Source organism: Fringilla coelebs (genome assembly GCF_963513975.1).
Source record: "Fringilla coelebs genome assembly, chromosome: 6".
NCBI classification, from domain to species: Eukaryota; Metazoa; Chordata; class Aves; order Passeriformes; family Fringillidae; genus Fringilla; species Fringilla coelebs.
Window position 1 is genome coordinate 4718360 of NC_140034.1, and position 20119 is coordinate 4738478.

General features: G+C 45.3%; 1 protein-coding gene across 1 annotated transcript in view; it reads right to left on the reverse strand.

Annotated features, from left to right (window-relative positions):
- The window catches only part of ARMH4 (armadillo like helical domain containing 4), a gene marked incomplete at both ends in the record, with an annotated part of 53191 nt that overhangs the window by 18658 nt on the left and 14414 nt on the right, over positions 1-20119 (reverse strand). Inside the window, one exon of the mRNA XM_084208637.1 lies at positions 17760-18017. Coding sequence (XP_084064763.1) covers positions 17760-18017 — 258 coding nt within the window. The remainder of the gene's footprint in view (positions 1-17759; positions 18018-20119) is intronic.

The window sequence follows — 20119 nt, forward strand, 5'->3', positions numbered from 1 at the left end:
TCCCAGACAAGCTCTGCACAGCCCTGCAGTGAAAGGGCTGATTTATCCTCAGATCCTCTGCTATCCACACTTCCCATGTATTCACACATGGCCCAGAGCACTGCTCCTGTGTGACTCCAGTAATGAAACACACCCCAAACACACTCCCAGAGCTGTGGCATCCTCCCATCCCACTCCTTCCACTCAGAAATGAATAAATCTGGCATTTCTCCAAGCAGATTAAGATAATCAGTACAGTGTATTTACCCTGAGAGGGCATTACCCTGATTGGAGCAGGTCAGAGCCCACTCTCTGATCAGGACACTGATGTGATGTGGCTCTGAGAAGATGGTTTGAGTATCTCTGAGTGAACTCCTGATTTTGCTGCCATCATCTGTTCAAATAATGAAGAAACAATTTGATGCCAGAGAACCTTCCCAATATTATCTGGATAAAGCCTCAGAGGCCAACCTGCTTTCAAAGCAGCAGCAAATGTTTGTGATCCAAGTGCTGAGGGCCACCTGGTACTGCTTGCTTTCCAAAGACCAACAAATGGGACAGAAAATTTTCTGTTGGCTTGACAAGGGTGTCTCAGTCCCCCAGGAAGACAAACTCTGCAGAGAGAGACACAGAAAGAAGTCCCTGGCAAACCATAAGGAGGAAATAAGCAGAAGACACTTTTTAAACTCATTTTTTGTAATGGCCTGATTGCACTGTGGTATAAAGAAGATATTTAGATTAGATGTCAGGAAGAAATTCTTGATACTGAGGCACTGGTAGAGTTTGCCCAGAGAGGCTGCCCCACTCCTGGAATGTAAATTCCAGCTTGGATGGTGTCACTATCCTATTTTTTGAAAAATCTCTTTGCCAGGATTTCTTCTCCTGGCAAGATGAGAAGCCTCAGCTTCCCCATGTTTTGTTGCTTTGGAATGTGGTTTGGAGATTGTTTATTTAAACATGTGAATTGTTTTTAATTAATAGCTAATTACAGCTAGCTGTGTCAGACTCTGAAGAGTCAGTCACGAGTTTTCATTATCTTTGTTTTAGCTTTTAGATGTAGCTTTTCTCTTTCTTTAGTACAGTTTCAGTATATAATTTCTTTTAATATAATATAATATCATTAAAAAATAACTCAGCCTTCTGAGAAGATAAGAGTCAAATTCTCATCTTTCACCTCATCCTGAGAACCTCACAACACCACAGGATGGGGTTTGCAGTAACCTGGTCTAATGGAAAGTGTCCCTGCCCATGGCAGGGGTGAAACAAGATGAGTTTATAATTCACAAGTGAATTGCTCTTATTTTAGCTGCAAGGCTAACAAATATTAGCAAGGAAAGAGGTTGGGGTTGTCAAAATCTCCCCTTAGTCTTCTAAAGAAGTAGCTGCAATTTTTTTTTGTTTTAACTGCAAATATTCTGCACAGGGAATTCCCAGGGGAAAAGCTGCCTTTTCCACAGCACAAACAAAACCTCTATGGGCCACCTGAAATCTGAAATTCTGTGTGGGTACAGAAAACAATGAAACTGCAGAGCACTTCTGGAATTTAGTCCTAAACATCAAAAGTGGTTTACTGGCCTTGCCCTGTAATATTGTGAATCAGCTGACAGATTTGGGCAATAACTGCATAACCTAGTTACAGCTTTGACTGACAGACCCAAAGAACTGTTAACTCAAACCACAACATCTGATTTATCAATCTCTCCAGGCAGAGAAATGCTGTTTGTCCACTTGAACCCAAAGGGACACCAGAGCTGAAGTCTCATTTTTAAAGTCTACTTCAAAGAGATAAACAGATCCACCAAAACCAAAAGAGCAACAACCCCCACATTTCTGGTGGACCCATAACCAGTTTTGGGGACCCACAGGTAATTTATGCATTCAGGAAAATTTCCATTTGGTATCTGGGAACAGCAAACAAGACCCTGGGCAGCTGAGCAGAGCAAACCTGGAAATGCCATCCCTTTCTGTGCTATTCCACCAGGTTTTGTGTCTTGAAGACCTGAAATAAAATCATGCAGGAGGGAAATTAACTCAGTCCAAGAGCAACAGCAGCTGCAGGGCAGCCTGGCCACAATAGAAAAAAAGCAAAATCCTCATCCAGGGAAGGGGAAGACACAGACTTCCACTGAAATCTGCACTCAGCTGCCTGTCTTGGGTCCCTCAGTTAAATTATTAAAGAGGTCACATCTCTGATTTCAGCAGAAAAGTGTTTTTTATGTGGAGCCTGGTTGTGGGAAATGGATTTGTAGAGAATTATTCAAGTTTGACAGAAGGATTACATAGTATGTATTTGTATGTAAACTTTGAGATAAGAAATGCTGACTTAGAAATGCCATGGAATAGGAACAGATATTGTTGGGAGAGGAATGGAACTAGAAACAAGTGTCAAAGGATGGCCTTGCAAATAAGACTGGATACTTTGGAGAAACAGAACTGTGAAAGATGCATTGTAGTAGGACCCATGAAGGGTAATTTTAGATTATCTGCTTTAAGCCATTTACAGCTAAAGCTGATAGGCCAAGAAACACTTATAATGTATTGTAATTAAGAAATAATTGGCTTCTGATTGTGATGGTGTGATTTATAGCATCTGTATTGTTATACATCCTTCACATGAGACTGAAAATGGAATAAAAGTTTTTTAAATGCCTCTCAGCTGTCCCATCTCTGGGTCAGAAAAAGGCATAATCCGACAAAATTGGTGTTTTGTGTGAAGAACAAAATATTGATTAGTTTTGTGTTGTAAAGTGGTATGAAGACATGAAAGCTGGGGAAATCACCTGGTGAATTTGACAGTGCTTTGGAAGGTCCCTTCCCTTCCTGAGCCACAGCTCCCTGCCAGTCTCATAACCAGTTTTTGGGTTTTCTGTCCCCAGCCCGTGGTTAAGGGCTGCAGGGAGAGCCTGGTGCCGAAGGAAGAGAAGTTAAGGATGGTTATAGTGGATCAGCTGAGCCCCACATCCCATCCCTGAAGGCAGATCCTCCCAGAGAAAGGCAAACAGAGCTGATACTGCCCTTCCACACTCTCCTGCCTGCACCAATTCACTGCTGATCCAGGGCTTCAATGCAGATTTTTGTCCCAGCAACTGTGAACATTTAATGAGCAAAATGTGATACAGGAGGGAGAGACTGAATTTCTTGTTGTAATTTCTACTGTTGTGAGAGCTGAAAAGCCACCTGAGATCACACACACACATATGTGATAAATGCTCTACAAATAAGAGTCAGTACCTGCCCAAGAGGAGCTAAAAGAATGAGCCCCCACAGAGCACTGAATTGTCCCACCTGTGAACACCAGGACTCAGGCACAGGCTGGGGAAGTGATTTGCTCCAGGATTCAGATGAAAAAGCAGCACTGGCTGTAATGAGACGAGGCAGAGCAAAGGCCAGGCTGGCTTAGTGAGGCTGGCAGTGACCAAGAACATTTCTCCAGGAGAAGTTTATGGATGGGACAGTATTGTATTTGCAGGGATCCCCATGCAGGGAGGAATGATGAATCTGACTCCGTGTTCTCAGAAGGCGAATCTATTACTTTATGATACTATATTATATTAAAGAATACTAAACTATACTAAAGAATGCAGAAAGGATACTTACACAATGCTAAAAAGATAATAATGAAAACTCCTGACTCTTTTCAGAGCCCTGACACAGCTTGGCCCTGATTGGGCAAAGAATGAAAACAACTCACAGCAGAATGCAATGAAACAATCACCTGTGGGTGAACAATCTCCAAACAATTCCACATGTGAGCACAACACAGGAGAAGCAAATGAGAGAAGAATTGTTTTCCTTTTTCTCTGAGGCTTCTCAGCTTCCCAGGAGAAAAATCCTGGGTGAAGGAATTTTTCCAGAGAGTGTGAATGCCCCAGGACAGCACACAGCAACACTCCCCTGGCACAGCCTCCAGGCACTCTGGACAAGATCTCTGCAGTCACTCCTTGCATAGAATCCCATTTCTCCTCTGCTTATCCATGTTAATTTATCCTCTTGCTGATCCTCCCTCTTCCTCATACCCTTCCCATCTCTGCTCTGTCCCTTTCCAGATGCACAGAGGGGCAGAATGGCACAGAGCATTCAGAGTTAAAATGCTGGTTGTTATTTTCCTCCCTGTTCTTTATCCCCCACATCCCTCCAGGCCAGTGCTCCTACTAGATCACCCTCCCCTTTCTCTCATAAGGATTTGAAGCAGAGGCTTTGCTTTAATTTCTCCTTTTTTGCCACAAGTCCCCAGTTTGCCATTCAAATTCACTCTCCTGTGGTTACAGGACTAACAACAAAAACAACTCTCAGCCTAAATTCTTCCCTGGAACTTGAGTATCCCTTGGATTTTCTCCAGAATTTCAGAATCAGTATCCAAGCTTTCCTACCTACCCAGGCATAAATAAGCCCTTTTTTTCCCCCATGTATTTACCCTGAGCAGTAACACCCACCTATCCCAAGCTTGGGGGGACTGTGGGGAACATCTCAGGTGGGGAACATCTCTGCATCCCTGCTCAGGGCTGGGGACAGGGCAGGATGGCTCCAACACTCATCACCTGGGAACCCTGCAGTGAAATCTGCTTTTAGAATCATAGAACCATAGAATTGTTTAGGCTGGAAAAGCCATCTAAGGCCAGCAAGCACTGCCAAGGCCACCCCTAACCCACGTCCCCAAGTGCCACATCCACATCTTTTAAATCCCTCCAGGATGGGGACATCACCCTTTCCCTGGGCAGCTGTGCCAGTGCTGGACAATATCCTGGTTAATGGATATTTTCATAATACCCAATCTAACTTCTGGGCAGTGAAGAGCAGAGGAGGGAAACCCCTGAGCTGTCAGGCCATCAGAGGGGACTCCAGCACCATCAGGAGCAGCCCAGGGAGCTGCAGACCTCTCCTGGCTCATCCCAGGGAGATGAGGAGACAGGGGAACTCTCCTGCCCACCCACACTGTGTATTATATCCAGGGCAACTGCTGGCAGGAGGTTGAAGAACATCCAGATTATATTAAAAAAATGGAAAATCCCACTGTTCTTTAAACCCTTATCTTCAGAGCCCACACAGAAGTGACTAACCAAACCTTAATAACTAATCACTGCTGCTGTTAATTAGTACCACTGAATGTGCTTTGCCTCCTGCAGGTGACTCCAGTTTGGGGCTGCCTGCTCTGGTTTGGAGGGATGGTGCTGCAGCATCTCAGAGAACCAGCAGGGCTGGGAAAAACCTCTAAAATCATCAAGTGCCACTGTCTGTGTCCATGCACTGCCCCAGGAGCTCCCACCAGCCGCAGTCACAGCTCCTGGGGCCAGAATCCCCTGCAGGGCCTTGGGAAGAATCCTGGAGCTGCACCCCAAGCCCTGCCCTGCCCCAAAGGCATTTCTGTCTGCTTGGTGCTGTCAGGGGTGATCTGGCAGGGTTTGAGACATTCAGCCTGGCCCAAACAACCTCTGGGGCTCTTGCTGTGAGCTTGACAGGGGGCAAAGGCTGAAATCAGACAAGGATGGTCCCAGAGAAGACCCCAGATCCCTCTGCAGCTCCAAGGCTGTGGCATCAGAGCATGCACCAGAGCAATGCTGATTTTGCCAGCTGAGATTCTGATTTTGTCTGCTCCATTAAGAACTGAGCTCCTGGCTGCCTCTGTCTACCAAAAGTCCAATTAACTCCCTGCCTCTCCTGCTCCAGACTGCAATTAAAGAATCACAGGATTGTTTAGGTTGGAAAAGTCCATCCAGCTGTACTGGAGCAGGGCTGACTCACCATGGAGAGTGCAAACTGTGGCTTGAGAGGTGAAACAGCACACTCAGGAACATGTCCAGGCTATGGGAGAGCAGAGCACTGCTTCTCTCAGGACACTCACCAGGTCTCACATGATGCTTCACCCTCTACCCAACACTCCCTAAAATCAAAAGAGACTGTATTTAACCAGAAAATTAAATTGTATTTAACAGAAAGTTACCAAACCCACAAGGGAGTTATTTTCCTGACAGGATATTTATACTGAACCTTATCTTGTCATTTTCCTGAATTTTCCTATGGATAGTTGTAGGGAAAGCCAGGATTGAGCAGGGCAAAGTAACTCCCTCACTCTCAGGAAAAAACAGCTTCTGGTGGGACTGGAATGGCAGACACTGAGATCTCTCCTCACTCCTAAACCAGAGCACACACCAAAACCATTGGGGGGTGTCACTGTGACATTTTCTGAAAAGTCCCTTTGCCAGGATTTCTTCTCCTGGGAAGCTGAGAAGCCTCAGATAAAAATGTAAATAATAATTTTCTGATTGCTTCTCCTGTGTTTGGCTGCTCTGGAACGTGGTTTGGACAGTGTTTACCAACAGGTGCAGGTTTGATTTGTTCCATGTGAATTGTTTTTACTCAATGACCAATCACAGCCAGCTGTGTCAGACTCTGAGGAGTCAGTCACAAGTTTTTCATTACTCATTCTTGTTAAGCCTTCTGATGTATCCTTTCTCTTTCTTTAGTATAGTTTCAGTATAACATTCTTTAATGTCATATCATAAAATAATAAATCAGCCTTCTAGGAACATGGAGTCTGATTCTCATCTCTCACCTCATCCTGGGGACCTCACAAACACTACAGAGGGGTCTTGGAAATCCTCTGCTGGTGTTAGACTTGTCCCAAGATGTGCAGAAGGAAATGCTGCAATAACTGGCACACACACACGAGCACAGGAGGGTCACCAAGATGCCAGGAGTGGCTTCCTGGGCTGTGTTCCTGACAGGGACCTCGGAGCATCCTCTGGATCACCTTGGCACGGGCAGCCCTAAGCTGGGATGAGGGTGCAGCAGCACATCCAGCCTAAGGGGACAGTGACAGTGGCACAGCATGTGACACTGCCAAATAAACAGGGACCAGAAAGGTGAGCAGCCACTCCTGCAAAAACAATCCATTCACACACCTGAGTGGTCAGAGGGGAAAGGGGGATTTGGGAAAAACAGCCTCAAAAAGGACTCAGACTGGAGAACCTCTTGGCCTCACTCACACTGATAAAGCCTCAAGCACAGATGGTGCTGCTGGTATATTAAAATAAATGATAGGCTATCAGGGAGCAGCCTGGCTGAAACTCTTTATTACAGCCCGGGCTCAGATGAGGCTGTGATTAGAATCACTCAAAAACAAGGAGAGGAAAAGGAAAAAGAAAAAAGAAAGCAAAAGCCTCCAGTAATTCTCACCATATCGACCCCTGTCTGTGATTCATGTTGATACTCAGCACCTTTGCAAGACAACAACTGCTGGAGGTTTGAGGTAATTATTTTATTGTCAGACAAAAATGTGAGCAATTTGCTTATTTCCAATATATGTTCCTAATTCACACTTCAGGCAGAGCAGAATTTCTACACACACACACATATATATAAAAAATAATATTTGTTTTTATTTTTAATTATATTTATTATATTATTCTATTTCTATATAAAATATATCTTTTATATTTTTATATATATGCATGTATACATATATATATGTATGTGTATATATATTTCATATATATATATATATTTACAGAGAGAGACATCCTTTCAGGAAATAACTTGGATCTCCTTTGATTCTTAAGGAGTCTTAATCAGAGTGAACACCAGAGGGGAGACAGGTTCAGCATCAGTCATTTGTGGTTTGCACTGTCCAAGCAGAAAGTGCATCTACATTCTCATTAGGAAGGAACATTTTCAAATTACCCTCTCAATAAATTACCCTCTCTCTCCCTGCTACTTGTTGCAAAAAGCTCTTTTCCTCCATTTTTCTCTCACCAGCTCTGCCATGGGGCCAACATTTTAACCCCAAAGATCAGCCTCTGACGTAAATCCCCAGAAGGACAGAGGCAATTCAAGCCTGCTGAACCTTCACATTCCCCCTCTCCATTTTTTGAATGCCATGAAAACAGACAGATTTTTGCACTGCAGTATAGATCACTATTAGAAAATAAATGTGATTGCTCCAGTGTAAGGACAAGCCTCTTTTGACATGGCAAAGGGCCACCCAGACAGGCACACAAAGGGAAGATGAGTAACTCCCACCCAGGGAAGGCACAGCCCTGCCTGTGCTCTTCAATCAAGCTAAGTGACTGCTGAAATCTGAAAGCAGAGAGGGGCTCCAAACCAGCTCCTCTGCCTAAATGGAGCCAAGTTTTCTGCCCTGTAGAAACTGAAGGGTGGCAGAAGAGGCAAAGTGACATAGGTAAATACGGGAATCTGCAGGGATGGGAAAGGACAGGATTACTGCAGACTGAGAGAGAGCAAAGAGACCATGATTTGCATTCCAGTGGGGCAAGGGGACAGGCAATCCAAGGCAGCTGACAGCCCAGAAGGATTCCTGCCTCCCTGTGCTGTGCAGGAACCCAGCAGATGCAGCCCAGCCTTCAGAGCACAGAGCTCTGCTGGCTAATGGACCCTATCCCTGAATCCAGGCAAAAAAAATACCAAAAACCAAATCCCAAGATAAATTACCTGGAGCAACAAATGCAAAGTCATGCTCCAAGGTACTAACTTTGACACATGCTAACTTTAAAGGATGTGTCAAGCAGATGGATAGAGGCAGACAGCTGGGGAAGGTCAGAACGCTCAGACACGTGCCTGAGTTTTCCAACTTTGCTTTCTTGGGCTGACAAGAGCAACTGGAGGTGCAGCAGAAAGCCTTTTAGGAGTCCTCCTGTGCTGGGAAACCCAGAAGCCTGGTGCTGCTGCAGCTGCCCTTCTGTGCTACCCAGCAAGCCAAGGAGGGAGCATTTCACAGAATCATTAATGCTGGAAAAGATGACAAAGATCATCAAGGTCCAACCACCAACCCAGCACCAACCACCATTTCCATCATTAAACCAAATCCAGGAGATTTTTGAACCCTTCCAGGGCTGGTGACACAATGATTTCCCTGGGCAGCCTGTTCCAATGCTTGACAGCTTCTGGGGAAGGGCTCCCCTTAGTAAACCTTCCCTGACACTCTCTGTACACAGACATCACCCAGGACTCCCCTGCCTCAGCTGTGCAGGGCAGTCTTCTGTTGAGTTTTTGTTTTGTTTTTTTTTTTTTTCTAATTAATGTGTGAGATGGAATTTCTTGTTTGGATTTATATGTTTATTAGTTCTTATCTGTATTACAGTTTCACCAAGTGCGAGTTCTAAAGCACTTCACTCTAAAAATGGAGCTGTATCTTTCTCTTTAAAAGGTTTTTTAAGGATAAACTGTGCAATTAAGAAAAAACACTTAAATTGTTTTTACTTTTACCTGAATAACTAATTACTTGTGGCTTACAATGCAGACTTTTTTATCCAATTCCACAAAACCACCCAAACCCATGGAGAAGATGAAGAAGAAGGAGCAGCCTCTGCCCTAAAACTTCCATCTTGCTTTATATATATTGCTATATTCTAAAAACTTAAACTCTAAGTTTTCCACCTGTGATATCACACACTTCTATTCAAACTCCACACCCCAATCCCAGTTCTATCATTCCATTCTGGAAGCTTCTCCACAGCCTCAGGTCAAATGCAGTGTTCTCTTGGGGGGTCAGTGCCTGTCAGCACAGAAAGTCTGAAATTCTCAGTAACCAGGGTTCCAACAGTCTCCCACAGATGTTTCCACCAGAGAAGCTGCTGAATCCTCCTTGCAGGTATTTCAGGGAATTTTTGCCTAGCAGGGTAGTGGGGATCAGGGCAGGCAGGATTGGCAGCAGCGCTCAGACTTGGATTCATCCATTGGAAACCTTCCCCACTCACTGGGACCTCTCACACCAACCATGGTGACCAAAATTCCCTCTCTCCTCCCAAAACCTGAGAGATGATTTCTCCATGCCTTTATGCCAACTCTGTGGAGATTTCTGAAGGAATTTTGAATGATTTAGAGACAAACCTCTGAGGTTTTTGGATGATGTGATTTATTTTTCTTATCTTCTGCACAGGCAGGAAGGGTGAGCTCAGCTCACATCTTCACTGCATGGCTCAGCAGGTCACAAGACTTTTAGTTACAAGACTTTTTAAGGATTTACTCACCAATGAAACACTGCTAACAAGGATATTTATGTTTTTGACCTAAGCCTTAAATATTTTGTTTTATGGACTCATGCTACAGTTTAAGCTTTCTTAGCCAATCCTGTTGTGACACACAAACCTACAGTGCTGCATTCTAAACTCCTTGTTTACCTTTGTAACTGCTTTTCTCTTTTCTATATCTTAAACTCTAAAACTCTAAACTTTCCTCTTCTTAACTTAGTATGTCTATGCTTTAAACTATAAATCCACATTCTCACTTCTAGCACCTAAGTTTGGAAGCCTCTTCCAAGGTCTCAGATCAAATCCTGGGTTTAATTCTAAGCTTTGGCTTACAGACCCAAAGTTCTGAGAATTCCCTGCATTTCAGATTCTAACTCTCTCCAGACTGAAGGAAAAGAAGCAGAAATGCTGTGGATGGACAGGATCTCTTCACTCCTCCCTGCAACAGCCAGTAACTTCACTTTAATACATTGTCTGGTGGGTTCCATCTTCTCTGTGGGCAGGCCAAGCCAAAAATGAGAAAATGCCTCCAAATCCTCCCCCAGCCCCTGGAGACAGCACTTAATGGCTGGTAACAAATGGGCTTGGTCTTCCTCTGACACAGGTTTAACTGGATCCATAAACATTGTGGAAGGGCTGGTGCTTCAAAGTAATATATACAAGGATGTTTTAGGGCTGCTGTTTCCCAATACACTCCAACAAAAATGTCAGGGTAAAATACCAGCCTGATTATTGTGAGCAACAGTTTTGTGTCACCTGTTTCTGGAAGCTGAGCTGGGAATCACCAAAACACCCTCTAATCTTCTGATTTACTCGTAGGATCACAGGACTGTTTAGTTGAAAAGCCCCTCAAAGATCGAGACCAACCAGCACTGCCAAGCCACCACTAATCCATGTCCCCAAGTGCCACATCCACATGGCTTTTAAATCCCTTAGCCTTGAGTTCTGCCTTGAGGACAAGAGCTGAGGTGCTTCCAAGAGGAAGGACATGGCTCCAGCTCATCAGTTCCTGCTCCACTGTCACTGTCATATTTTCTGAAAAAATCCCTTGGCCAGGATTTCTTCTCCTGGGAAGCTGAGAAGCCTCAGAGAAAAATGAAAACAATAATTATCTGATTGCTTCTTCTGTGTTTGGCTGCTTTGGAATGTGGCTGGAGATTGTCTATCCAACATGTGAACTGAGATTGTTTATCCAACATGTGAACTGAGATTGTTTATCCAACATGTGAACTGAGATTGTTTATCCAACATGTGAATTGAGATTGTTTATCCAACATGTGAACTGAGACTGTTTATCCAACATGTGAATTGAGATTGTTTATCCAACATGTGAACTGAGATTGTTTATCCAACATGTGAACTGAGATTGTTTATCCAACATGTGAACTGAGATTGTTTATCCAACATGTGAACTGAGATTGTTTATCCAACATGTGAATTGAGATTGTTTATCCAACATGTGAATCGTTCTGACTTCATGACCAACCATGGTCCAGCTGTGTCAAGCTCTGGAGAGTCACAAGATTTTCACTGGTATCTTGTTAAGCCTTCTGTCTGTATCCTTTCTCTATTCTTTAGTATAGTTTTAGTATAGCATTCTTTAATATAATATAGTAACATCAAATAATAAATGAGCCTTCTAGGAACATGGAGTCAGCTTCTCAATTCCTCATTCACGCTGGGGACCCAGCAAACACCACACTCCATGGTTGGAATCTCCTCATCCCAGCAGACACACTGCTCCTGCCTTCCCTTTGAAAGACACTGGGCTCATTCCCAAGGGCCCAGCAGTCTTGTGCTCGATGGAAAAAGGGCAGAGCACCAAAGGGGGGTGGGTCAGGACCACAGGGCTCAGAACTGCCCAAGTTTTGTGTCTCTGGGAAGGTCCCACCGACCAAGATCCCAGCACAGGGCTGTGCAGGTTGAAGAAAGCAGGAATATTAGAGACACACTCCCCAAACCACCTTGGAATTGGATCTGACCAGGAGCAAAAGCCATCTGAGATGTGAATTGTCACCTCCTGGGAGCTGCTCTGCTGCTGTAACAGCAAATGTCCCCCCGAGCTGGCAGAGAGGATCATCCCTGCTCACAGAGAGCACGCAGAACTCCCCTGGACAAGACAACCCTGATTAAATATGAGTCTGCTCCAGGATTAAGATGCAACCATCAACAACCCCTTAAGTAAAAAAGAAGCAATTCCAAAGGGAGTGCACATCTCTCACAAGGGACAGAAACCTGAGCTAGGCACAGATTGATGGTGGGAGCTTCACTGCTGCCTGGGAGAGGGAAGGGGAACATATGGAACTGTATAAATTATTTGGAGCACCAGAAAGACAGGAAGAATAATCATCTCTGTTCCTGAGACTGCTCATTTCTGTCTGCAGCCATGTGGAAACCAGACCCTGCATGGCCACAGAACTCCCCTAAATATCTGGCAGGATTGCAGAGGGCAGGATTGCTGCAGGCAGCTGCACTTGGAGCACATGGGGAAGGAAAATTTGCTGGTTACTCTCCTCATCCTGGCTCCTGCCAGCCTCTCCCACCTTGGATTCCTATGGACTGTTAGGATGGTGACTCTTGAGTGTCCATTCCAGGGAGAAATGCAGGTGTGCACATCCTGCCTCCAGAAGGGAAAGGCAATGCCCAAGCACTAATTTAATTCCCCTCCTTTAAATCCCCACTCTGCCAAAGGCTCCCTTCTGAAACCAGAGGGGTCACTGGGCCTCTCTGTGGTTTTCTCACCACCTCTAAAACACAGATGACCCTTCCCAGGGTGATTAAGGAGATAAATGCATTAAAGATTAAAAGGCACTCCAATGTTCCAATGCCACGAGCTGTAAGTGTACTTAAAATAGATCCATTTGGGGCAGCAATTAAAGAACATATTACTAATTTCTGAGTCTCAGCTCCTGCCTTCCTAATGCTGGTTATTTTTGCCCATAAAAGCATTAATCCTATCTTCCTGTAAAAAATGACATTTCAAACATTCATCATCTTCCACTACTGTCCTTCTGCTCCTCTGCCTCCCCATCATTAACCAGAGGCATCTGTTATATGGTTTATGCAGTGCAATTTGTGACCACAGATCTGCAACACAACGAGAGCTATTTTCTCTGTAAGGAGCTGCTCAGAGCTGCAAATATTTTTTTATCCACTATATTAAAGAAATATATAAAAATTCCCATTCCAGAAGTGTGTTTATTATGCAAGAGCCTTGTCATAACCTGAGTTATACAACCTTCCATTATAGTAAGAACTAATGTCCTACCCACAGAAGTACATGAAACACAGACATGGTTTCTATTTTGGAAGCTACGTGTTGAGAATTATACTGTCACACTTCATAACTTCTTCCTAAATTGCTGGTTTTGTTTTGGGTATTTCTTTTGTTTAATCTCTAAATGCTATCCACAGGGATGGTCCAAACTCCCCTGTGTAGAATTCCTCCATGGGCAGATGGAAATCAAAAACAAACACTGTGGAACCAGAAAACCTCTCACAAGACACAACCCTGTAATGTGGAATTGCCATGAACAGGTGGATACAAAGAACAGCCCAATGGCTCAGCTAAAGGAAGGCACACCTGGACAAAAACTGATTTAGGTGAAAAGAGAAAATACAAAACAGTACCTAGCATACACACAATCCACCACAGAGAGCAAATTCAGATGGAATATGGAACTGCAGGTTGATGAAGACAAAAGTACAAAGCCAAGTTAGCAAATATAGAAAATTTACATCAAGTGGACCCTAAATGTAGTAAGAATAAAACACCAACTCCATGCATTTTAAATGCACAAAACAAACTACTGCAAAAATTAAAGGGGAAAATTAAAGGCTTGGAAAATTGCCCTAGATCTCCTGCTGTTACCTACTGTGGATAGCAGGAGTTATTCACCTTGGGATAGGCAGGACTAAGGCATCAGGAAATAGCTTGGAAGTCTGAGGCCATTTTCCTCTAGGCTCATTATTGTTAAATTAAAAATTCTCACAGAACTGAGAGAATAAACACTCTTGAGAACTGGGAGGAGAAGCCACCACCAGCAGAAGCAGAGGGGTTTGATCTCCTTGGAGCTGCACAGCAAAGACCAACTGCTCTAAGATGCATGAGGACCATGAACTATACTAAACTAAAGGACCATGAACTATTCACCAGGTCTGAACCCACCTCAACCAACTGCAGTTCTCCTGGTAATGCATCACAGAAGAGGGAGCAGGGGAAGATCAGGTATTTTTATTTATTCCCTGAAAATTCAAGTTATCCACCCCCTCTCTGTGCTTCCCTGATGCTCTGCAGGTGTTCAGTGTTTGCCTACCACACACCACCCACACATAAATCAAGAAACAACCACAGAAACACCAAAGCCACCTCACAGAGACTGCAGAGAGGTCCAAAACTGCTGCTCTGTCCTTCACTGGCAACCTGTGACACCAAACCAGACCCCAAATCCCATTCAGACATTCCTTCCCCAGAGCTGCAGGATGCCAGGATGGCTTTTGGAGGGTCAAATTCTATTTTATAAATGCACAGATTTTCTCATTTTCTCATTTTCTGCTTTACTCTTTGTCTCTATATTGCTGGTTAGAGAGCCAGTTGATGGGCTGTAAAACTGTCAGTCTCATTACTGGCACTAATAAATGGCTTTTGCTCAGCTGGAGTTAATGTGGGACCATCTGACTGCCCAGAACTGACATTTTTAATGATCCTGTTCCTCCAGTGCCTTCTCATTGACCACTACAAAAATCCAAGCTGTCTCTTACTCTGCCAAGCTGTTTTGTGGATCGAGTTCCTTGTTCTCCAGGGATTTGCAGTTGTGTCAGCCATCAGAGCAAGCAGACTGGATAATAACTGGCCTGAGAACAGCTATTCCAACACTTCTGGGCTCTTCTGCACTACAGATTTTAGCATGAAATGTCAAATTCCTGAAGGCTAGAGGACAGAAGCATCCCCAGGAGGAAGACAGGTGTGCAAAGTGTTTTAAAAATGGAAAATGCCACCTGTAAAAGTTTGGTGCATGGATGTTGTCCCCTCACCCTGTTCTCTGTTGGATGCTGTCACCTTCCTTCAGGTCTCCCCTTCCAGTGCTGTATCCCAGGTGAAGCAGAACAACTTCACCTTCCAAACCCTGCTTAATTTACACAATAAGGGAAATTCTTCACATCCCAAGTGCAATTTAGGGAAGGAAGAGACACACAGAACTCTTCTGGGGATGTCCAGCAGTTACAAAGCAGTCCCCAAATTAAAAGAACTGGATCTTCAGAGATGAAAATCACCTGGAGAAAAAGGGTTTCAAAGAAAAATAGCCCAGCCAGCAGATCTAAAGCTTAACAAGTCCTTTACAGTGAGTCTGGTATCTCCAGGTGCTCCAGCAGAACAATGGGAGCAGCTCCTCCAGCTCCCTGCCAGGTTTGGGGGGGATTTCTTCTGTTCTTAACCACCCACTTTGTGCTGACACAAGCTGTGTGCTTTCCCCCACCTCTCCTGTTTTCCCACTCCATCAAGAAGCACAGAGCCAGGACCAGGTGTGGACACAGAGGGAGCCTGATGTGTGCCCATGAGCCCAGAGCTGGGAACCAGGGCAGAAATTCTCAGCTGGCACAAGCTGGAGGGGAGAAGGGCTCCACCCTGCAGAAGCAGCTCCTACTCCTCACTCACTGCCAGGAAATCAGCTCCCACCCCCTGGGTTCAGCTCCTTCCATGGCTTTAGGGTATCAGTGTGAGCTCATGCAAGCCCTGGGTTTTCACAGAATCATGCAGTGGCTGGGGTTGGAAGGGATCTTAAAGATCATTTAGCTCCAATCTCCTCATTTAGTTCCATTTTCTTTGTGCCTCTAAAAACATAAATAATTTCCCTTTCTCTTAGGAGCACTGCTGGGCAGCAGCACACTGCAGATGGGGAAGGAGCAGTGTCACAGAGCCACTGAGGTTATCCAGACAGGAAAGGAATAAATGGATTTTTACAGAAGGGTCTGCCTGCTGGAATCAGAGGGGTGAGTCACAAGCAGAGAGGTTGATCCCACTGTGTCCCCTCTTCTTCTGCCAGCACAAAAATCCCACCTAACTCCTAAAAATGAACTCAGCTCTGCCACAGCCTCATCCTCTCCCTCGTGGGTGTTGCACTGGCTACAGCAGCCTAAAAACAAAAGGAAATCCCAACCACTTGGATCTGGGGACTTCCAGAGAAGACCAAAATCCTCATCTGCCCAGTCCTCCAGGTGCTCAGAGCCATCCCTCCAATGCTGACCCAGCTCACACTGCACAGGGAAGTCAATAAAACATGAGCTGGGGAGAAGAATCCTGCCTTTTACCACATAGTCTGTTTACTCCTTGTCTGAAACTTCTGCAAAGATGCCCCTTCAGGGCTCTGAGGAGCAGCACCAGCCCATGGTCACTGATTTCTCACCTGCAACTCCTGCCCTGAGCCTCTTCTGGAAATGCAGCTGTGACTGCAGTGCAGACCTGCACAAACCCTGAGCTGTGTCTGGCACACAACCTCCTCTGTAACCCCAAAGTCCATGGCAAACATTGTCACATACAACAGCAGCACACACCTCTTTCCCCCAGCTTGCCAAAGACAACCAGAAACCCTTAAGGACACAAATTATTCCTCTCACACAAGTCCTGGGGGACAGCAGGACATGTGAGACAGCCCTGACACAGCCACCACCCCAGAGAGTGTTTTTCAAGCAGGATTTATTGTGACAGGGGGGGATCAATCCTGCTGCAAACTCAATCTCCCCTTCCAAGGCCAACCCTCCCACAGAGGTCTGGAAATCAAGCCTCCCACACAGGTCCTGAAAGACAATCTTGGATTCAATGAAGGAAGCCAAGATCACTGCAGCAGGCTGGAAACAGCATCCCAGAGGAGAACCTCCAGGTAAAATCAGAATTATGCTTTCAGGGGAAGTGACAGAAATCACATAGGGATATGTGATGGACAATATATAAAAGACTTGGAGTTTTTTTTATTTGATGAGCTTCTCAGAACAGCTAACTCTAACAGTCACACACAAAGACCTTCTGTCTGGATGTGGGTCAGCTCCCACAAATTCACCTGAAGTGTTTCCACTGTGTTTGACAGGGAATTGAGTATGCTGGGAAATTATTCCAGAGCCTTTGCCAAGCTGGACAAGTTCCTTTCTCAGCTCTCCTCTGTCCCACAGCAGCTCTGACCTGCATCACAAGGATTTCACACATGCAAACACTGACTCCTGGGTGGAGAAAGTCAGGCCAGACATTAAACACAGAGCCTACATGTACAGCAGGAATAAACTGTATAAAGCTTTACAGAGGCTTTGCAGGTTTGTCTTCACCCTGCCAGCACAGCTTCCCAGGGCTGGAGCATAAAGGGACCTCTTAAAATGTGAGAGAGGTGGAACTCAGACAAATGCTGCTGAAGTAGCAAACAGGCTGAAGAGCAAATACCCAACTTCTCTGTCCCCACAGGACAAATATCCCTGCACCAACTCATCTTGGACAAAGGGAACTGAAATTTGCCCAGGAATCTCACCTGAAAAGTATTTCTTTTTTTGTCTAACCTTGGAGCAAGACAACACTAAGCTCTGGGAATGAATGAGCAGATTTGGAATATCCATATTTTCCCCAAAATGACAAGTTAGGGACACATCCCAGTTTCACCAGTTGTCACTGGTGAACTGGGCTTCCTCAGGAATGAACCTGCTCTGTGTTTAGCTTAGAGCCAACCCGTGGCTGGCACGAGGGATTGTCTCGTGCAGAGTGACGAGCAGGAGAGGTGAAGGGTAAAGGAAGAAGGAAGGAAGGGGCTTTTCTCTTACCCAGACCCTGGTTCTGCTGCTCCCACTCAATGGTGTCAGGAACCTGGTAGGACACCCCAGCCAGCTGGGCCACAGGGTTTTCCAGGCCAGCCAGGGGCTCCTGGGAGGTCTCTCCTGGCAGTGTGAAGCCTGGCAGATCCGTGTCACCCTCCATGCTTTCATCCATCAGGTCTATGTCTTTGTCCTCCTCTTCTTCTTCCTCTTCCTCCTCTTCTTCTTCCTCCTCCTCCTCTTCATCCTCTTCCTCTTCCTCACCCTCTGGCCAGGGAGACAGAAAAGAAATGTCAGGGAACAGCTCACCAGGCAGAAGACCCACAGATCCCTCTGGTGAGCAGCAGGCTGAGCTCCTCCAGAGGCAGAGCAGCTGCAGGAACTTGTGCCAGTTCTCTGGCAGGAAAACACCCACAGGGCTTCACCTGGAGGAGCTCATCACCACTGGAACTCACTGGGAAACAGGAAGATGTCATCTCAGACCCTCAAATTAGTGGGAAAGACAGTAATTTTTTGTCTCGGGGTCTCTAGCTGGTCAGAGAGACCCCAAGAAAAGTTGGGAAGTCTCTTTTCCCAGCCTGGCGCTCAAAGGAGGAGTCAGAGCTCTTCATTTCTCATTCTCAAGGTTGTTTATTGCTCCTTATCTATAAAATTCTTTCTCCTGCCCAGCAGGACAGTCAGAGGCACTCTGCCTGCCCCAGGGTGGTGTTATGTCTTTATGCTAAAAATACCTATACAATGTTTACATTAACTTCCCAGTGCCTGTCACCTGTGTTAGACAGTGAGCTTCTACTCTAAACCAATCTAAAAGTGCCAACATCACAGCAGAAGATGGAGGCCAAGAAGAAGGAGGAGAAAGGCAGGACACATCCAGATCCCTCCATCTTGCCCCCTGAACCCCCATTCTAAAAAACTCCAAAATCTCCTTTTTCACCTCGTGATAAATTCACTATCATTCTACTTAATTTGTCATGGCTTGCAGATCTTCATCTAAGGTTGGACACTTGCTCCATGGGTCATAATCAAAAGCACAGGCACTTTGGGCTCTGTGCCAGGGTCTCTGAGACTCCTGGCGGGGATCTTGGATGCTCAGGACAGCCAGAGGATGCCCTGGGTCCTAGCAGGACATCCCTCTGGATGCAGCAGGGTGCACACAAGGATGTGCACGTGTACCAACACCTGGGTAAGTGCAGAGCTCCCTGCTGAACTCATCCCAGCTCCAGGGAGAGCTCTTCCCCTGATCTCCAGGCTTGGAGGCAGCAATGAGATGGTTCTGTGTTTAACTCTGACGGAGTCTTTCCCAGCTCTGGAAAGAACAGGGTTGCTCCAAGCCCCATCCCACCTGGCTTTGGAAAGGGTTGGAAAGAAGGCAGCACAGCCAACAGTGCACAGGACAGCTGATAAATGTGACTCTGAGGAGATTGCTGTGAATTCAGTGCAAGGTCTCCCTGCCCATGGAAGGGGGGGGATTGGAACAAGATCATCTTTAAGGTCCCTTCAACCAAAACCATTCTGTGATTCCATGAATTCTCCACTACAGCAGACACCCATTTATTCCAAACTGTCTGTACTGTAAGCATATGGAAAAATAAATACTTAAGCCAGCATTTCATCACTAAAATGCCAACACAGGAACCACTCTACTGGATCAAACCAAAGGGTTTTTCCTATTTTTTCCTATTTCCAGCCACAACTGGCTGCAGATGCTGAAGGAAGTCTAGAGCAGGGCAAATACAGAGCCAGCCTTCCCACAGCTTTTTTTTCCCAAGTCATAGCTACCAAAGTCTCAGGGACATCCTATTCCAGAATTTGCATTGGAGCTATTTAATAGCTGCTGATGGAGCCACCCACCAGGCAAAGATAAAATCTGGAACAATGGCATGCTTTGAATGTCTCACAGTTCCTTTTTCAAGGCTGAGAATTGAAACACAGTATTTATGCACTTTTATCTAATTTACACCAACTCTGCTCAGCCCTGTAGAAAAATTTTCTCCTGGTGTAGTCAGCCTGGGAGAGCCCATCACCCTGCATGCAAACCACCCTTTGTTAACCAAATCCTTTATTTATCATACTTGTTACCCAAATATCCCTTTATTTCTGCTGTAGTTGTACCTCCTAGAGGTTGGTGGCAATCCAGCCTGGATTAAATGGCCTCCAAAAATTGGGATATCACATGAGATGGGAAAATGAGAAATCAGTGCCCACTGATCCACTGGCTGTACCATGGCATCTCCCTGCCCTGTAATTCAAGGATTTGCTTCCAACCACTGCCTGCTTTCCTCAGCTCACCAGACAAGACAATCCCAGTGCTGCCTTTCAGTCCTGCTCCTGTATTCCATACAAATGAGCTGCTGCTGGGATTTAGCTGC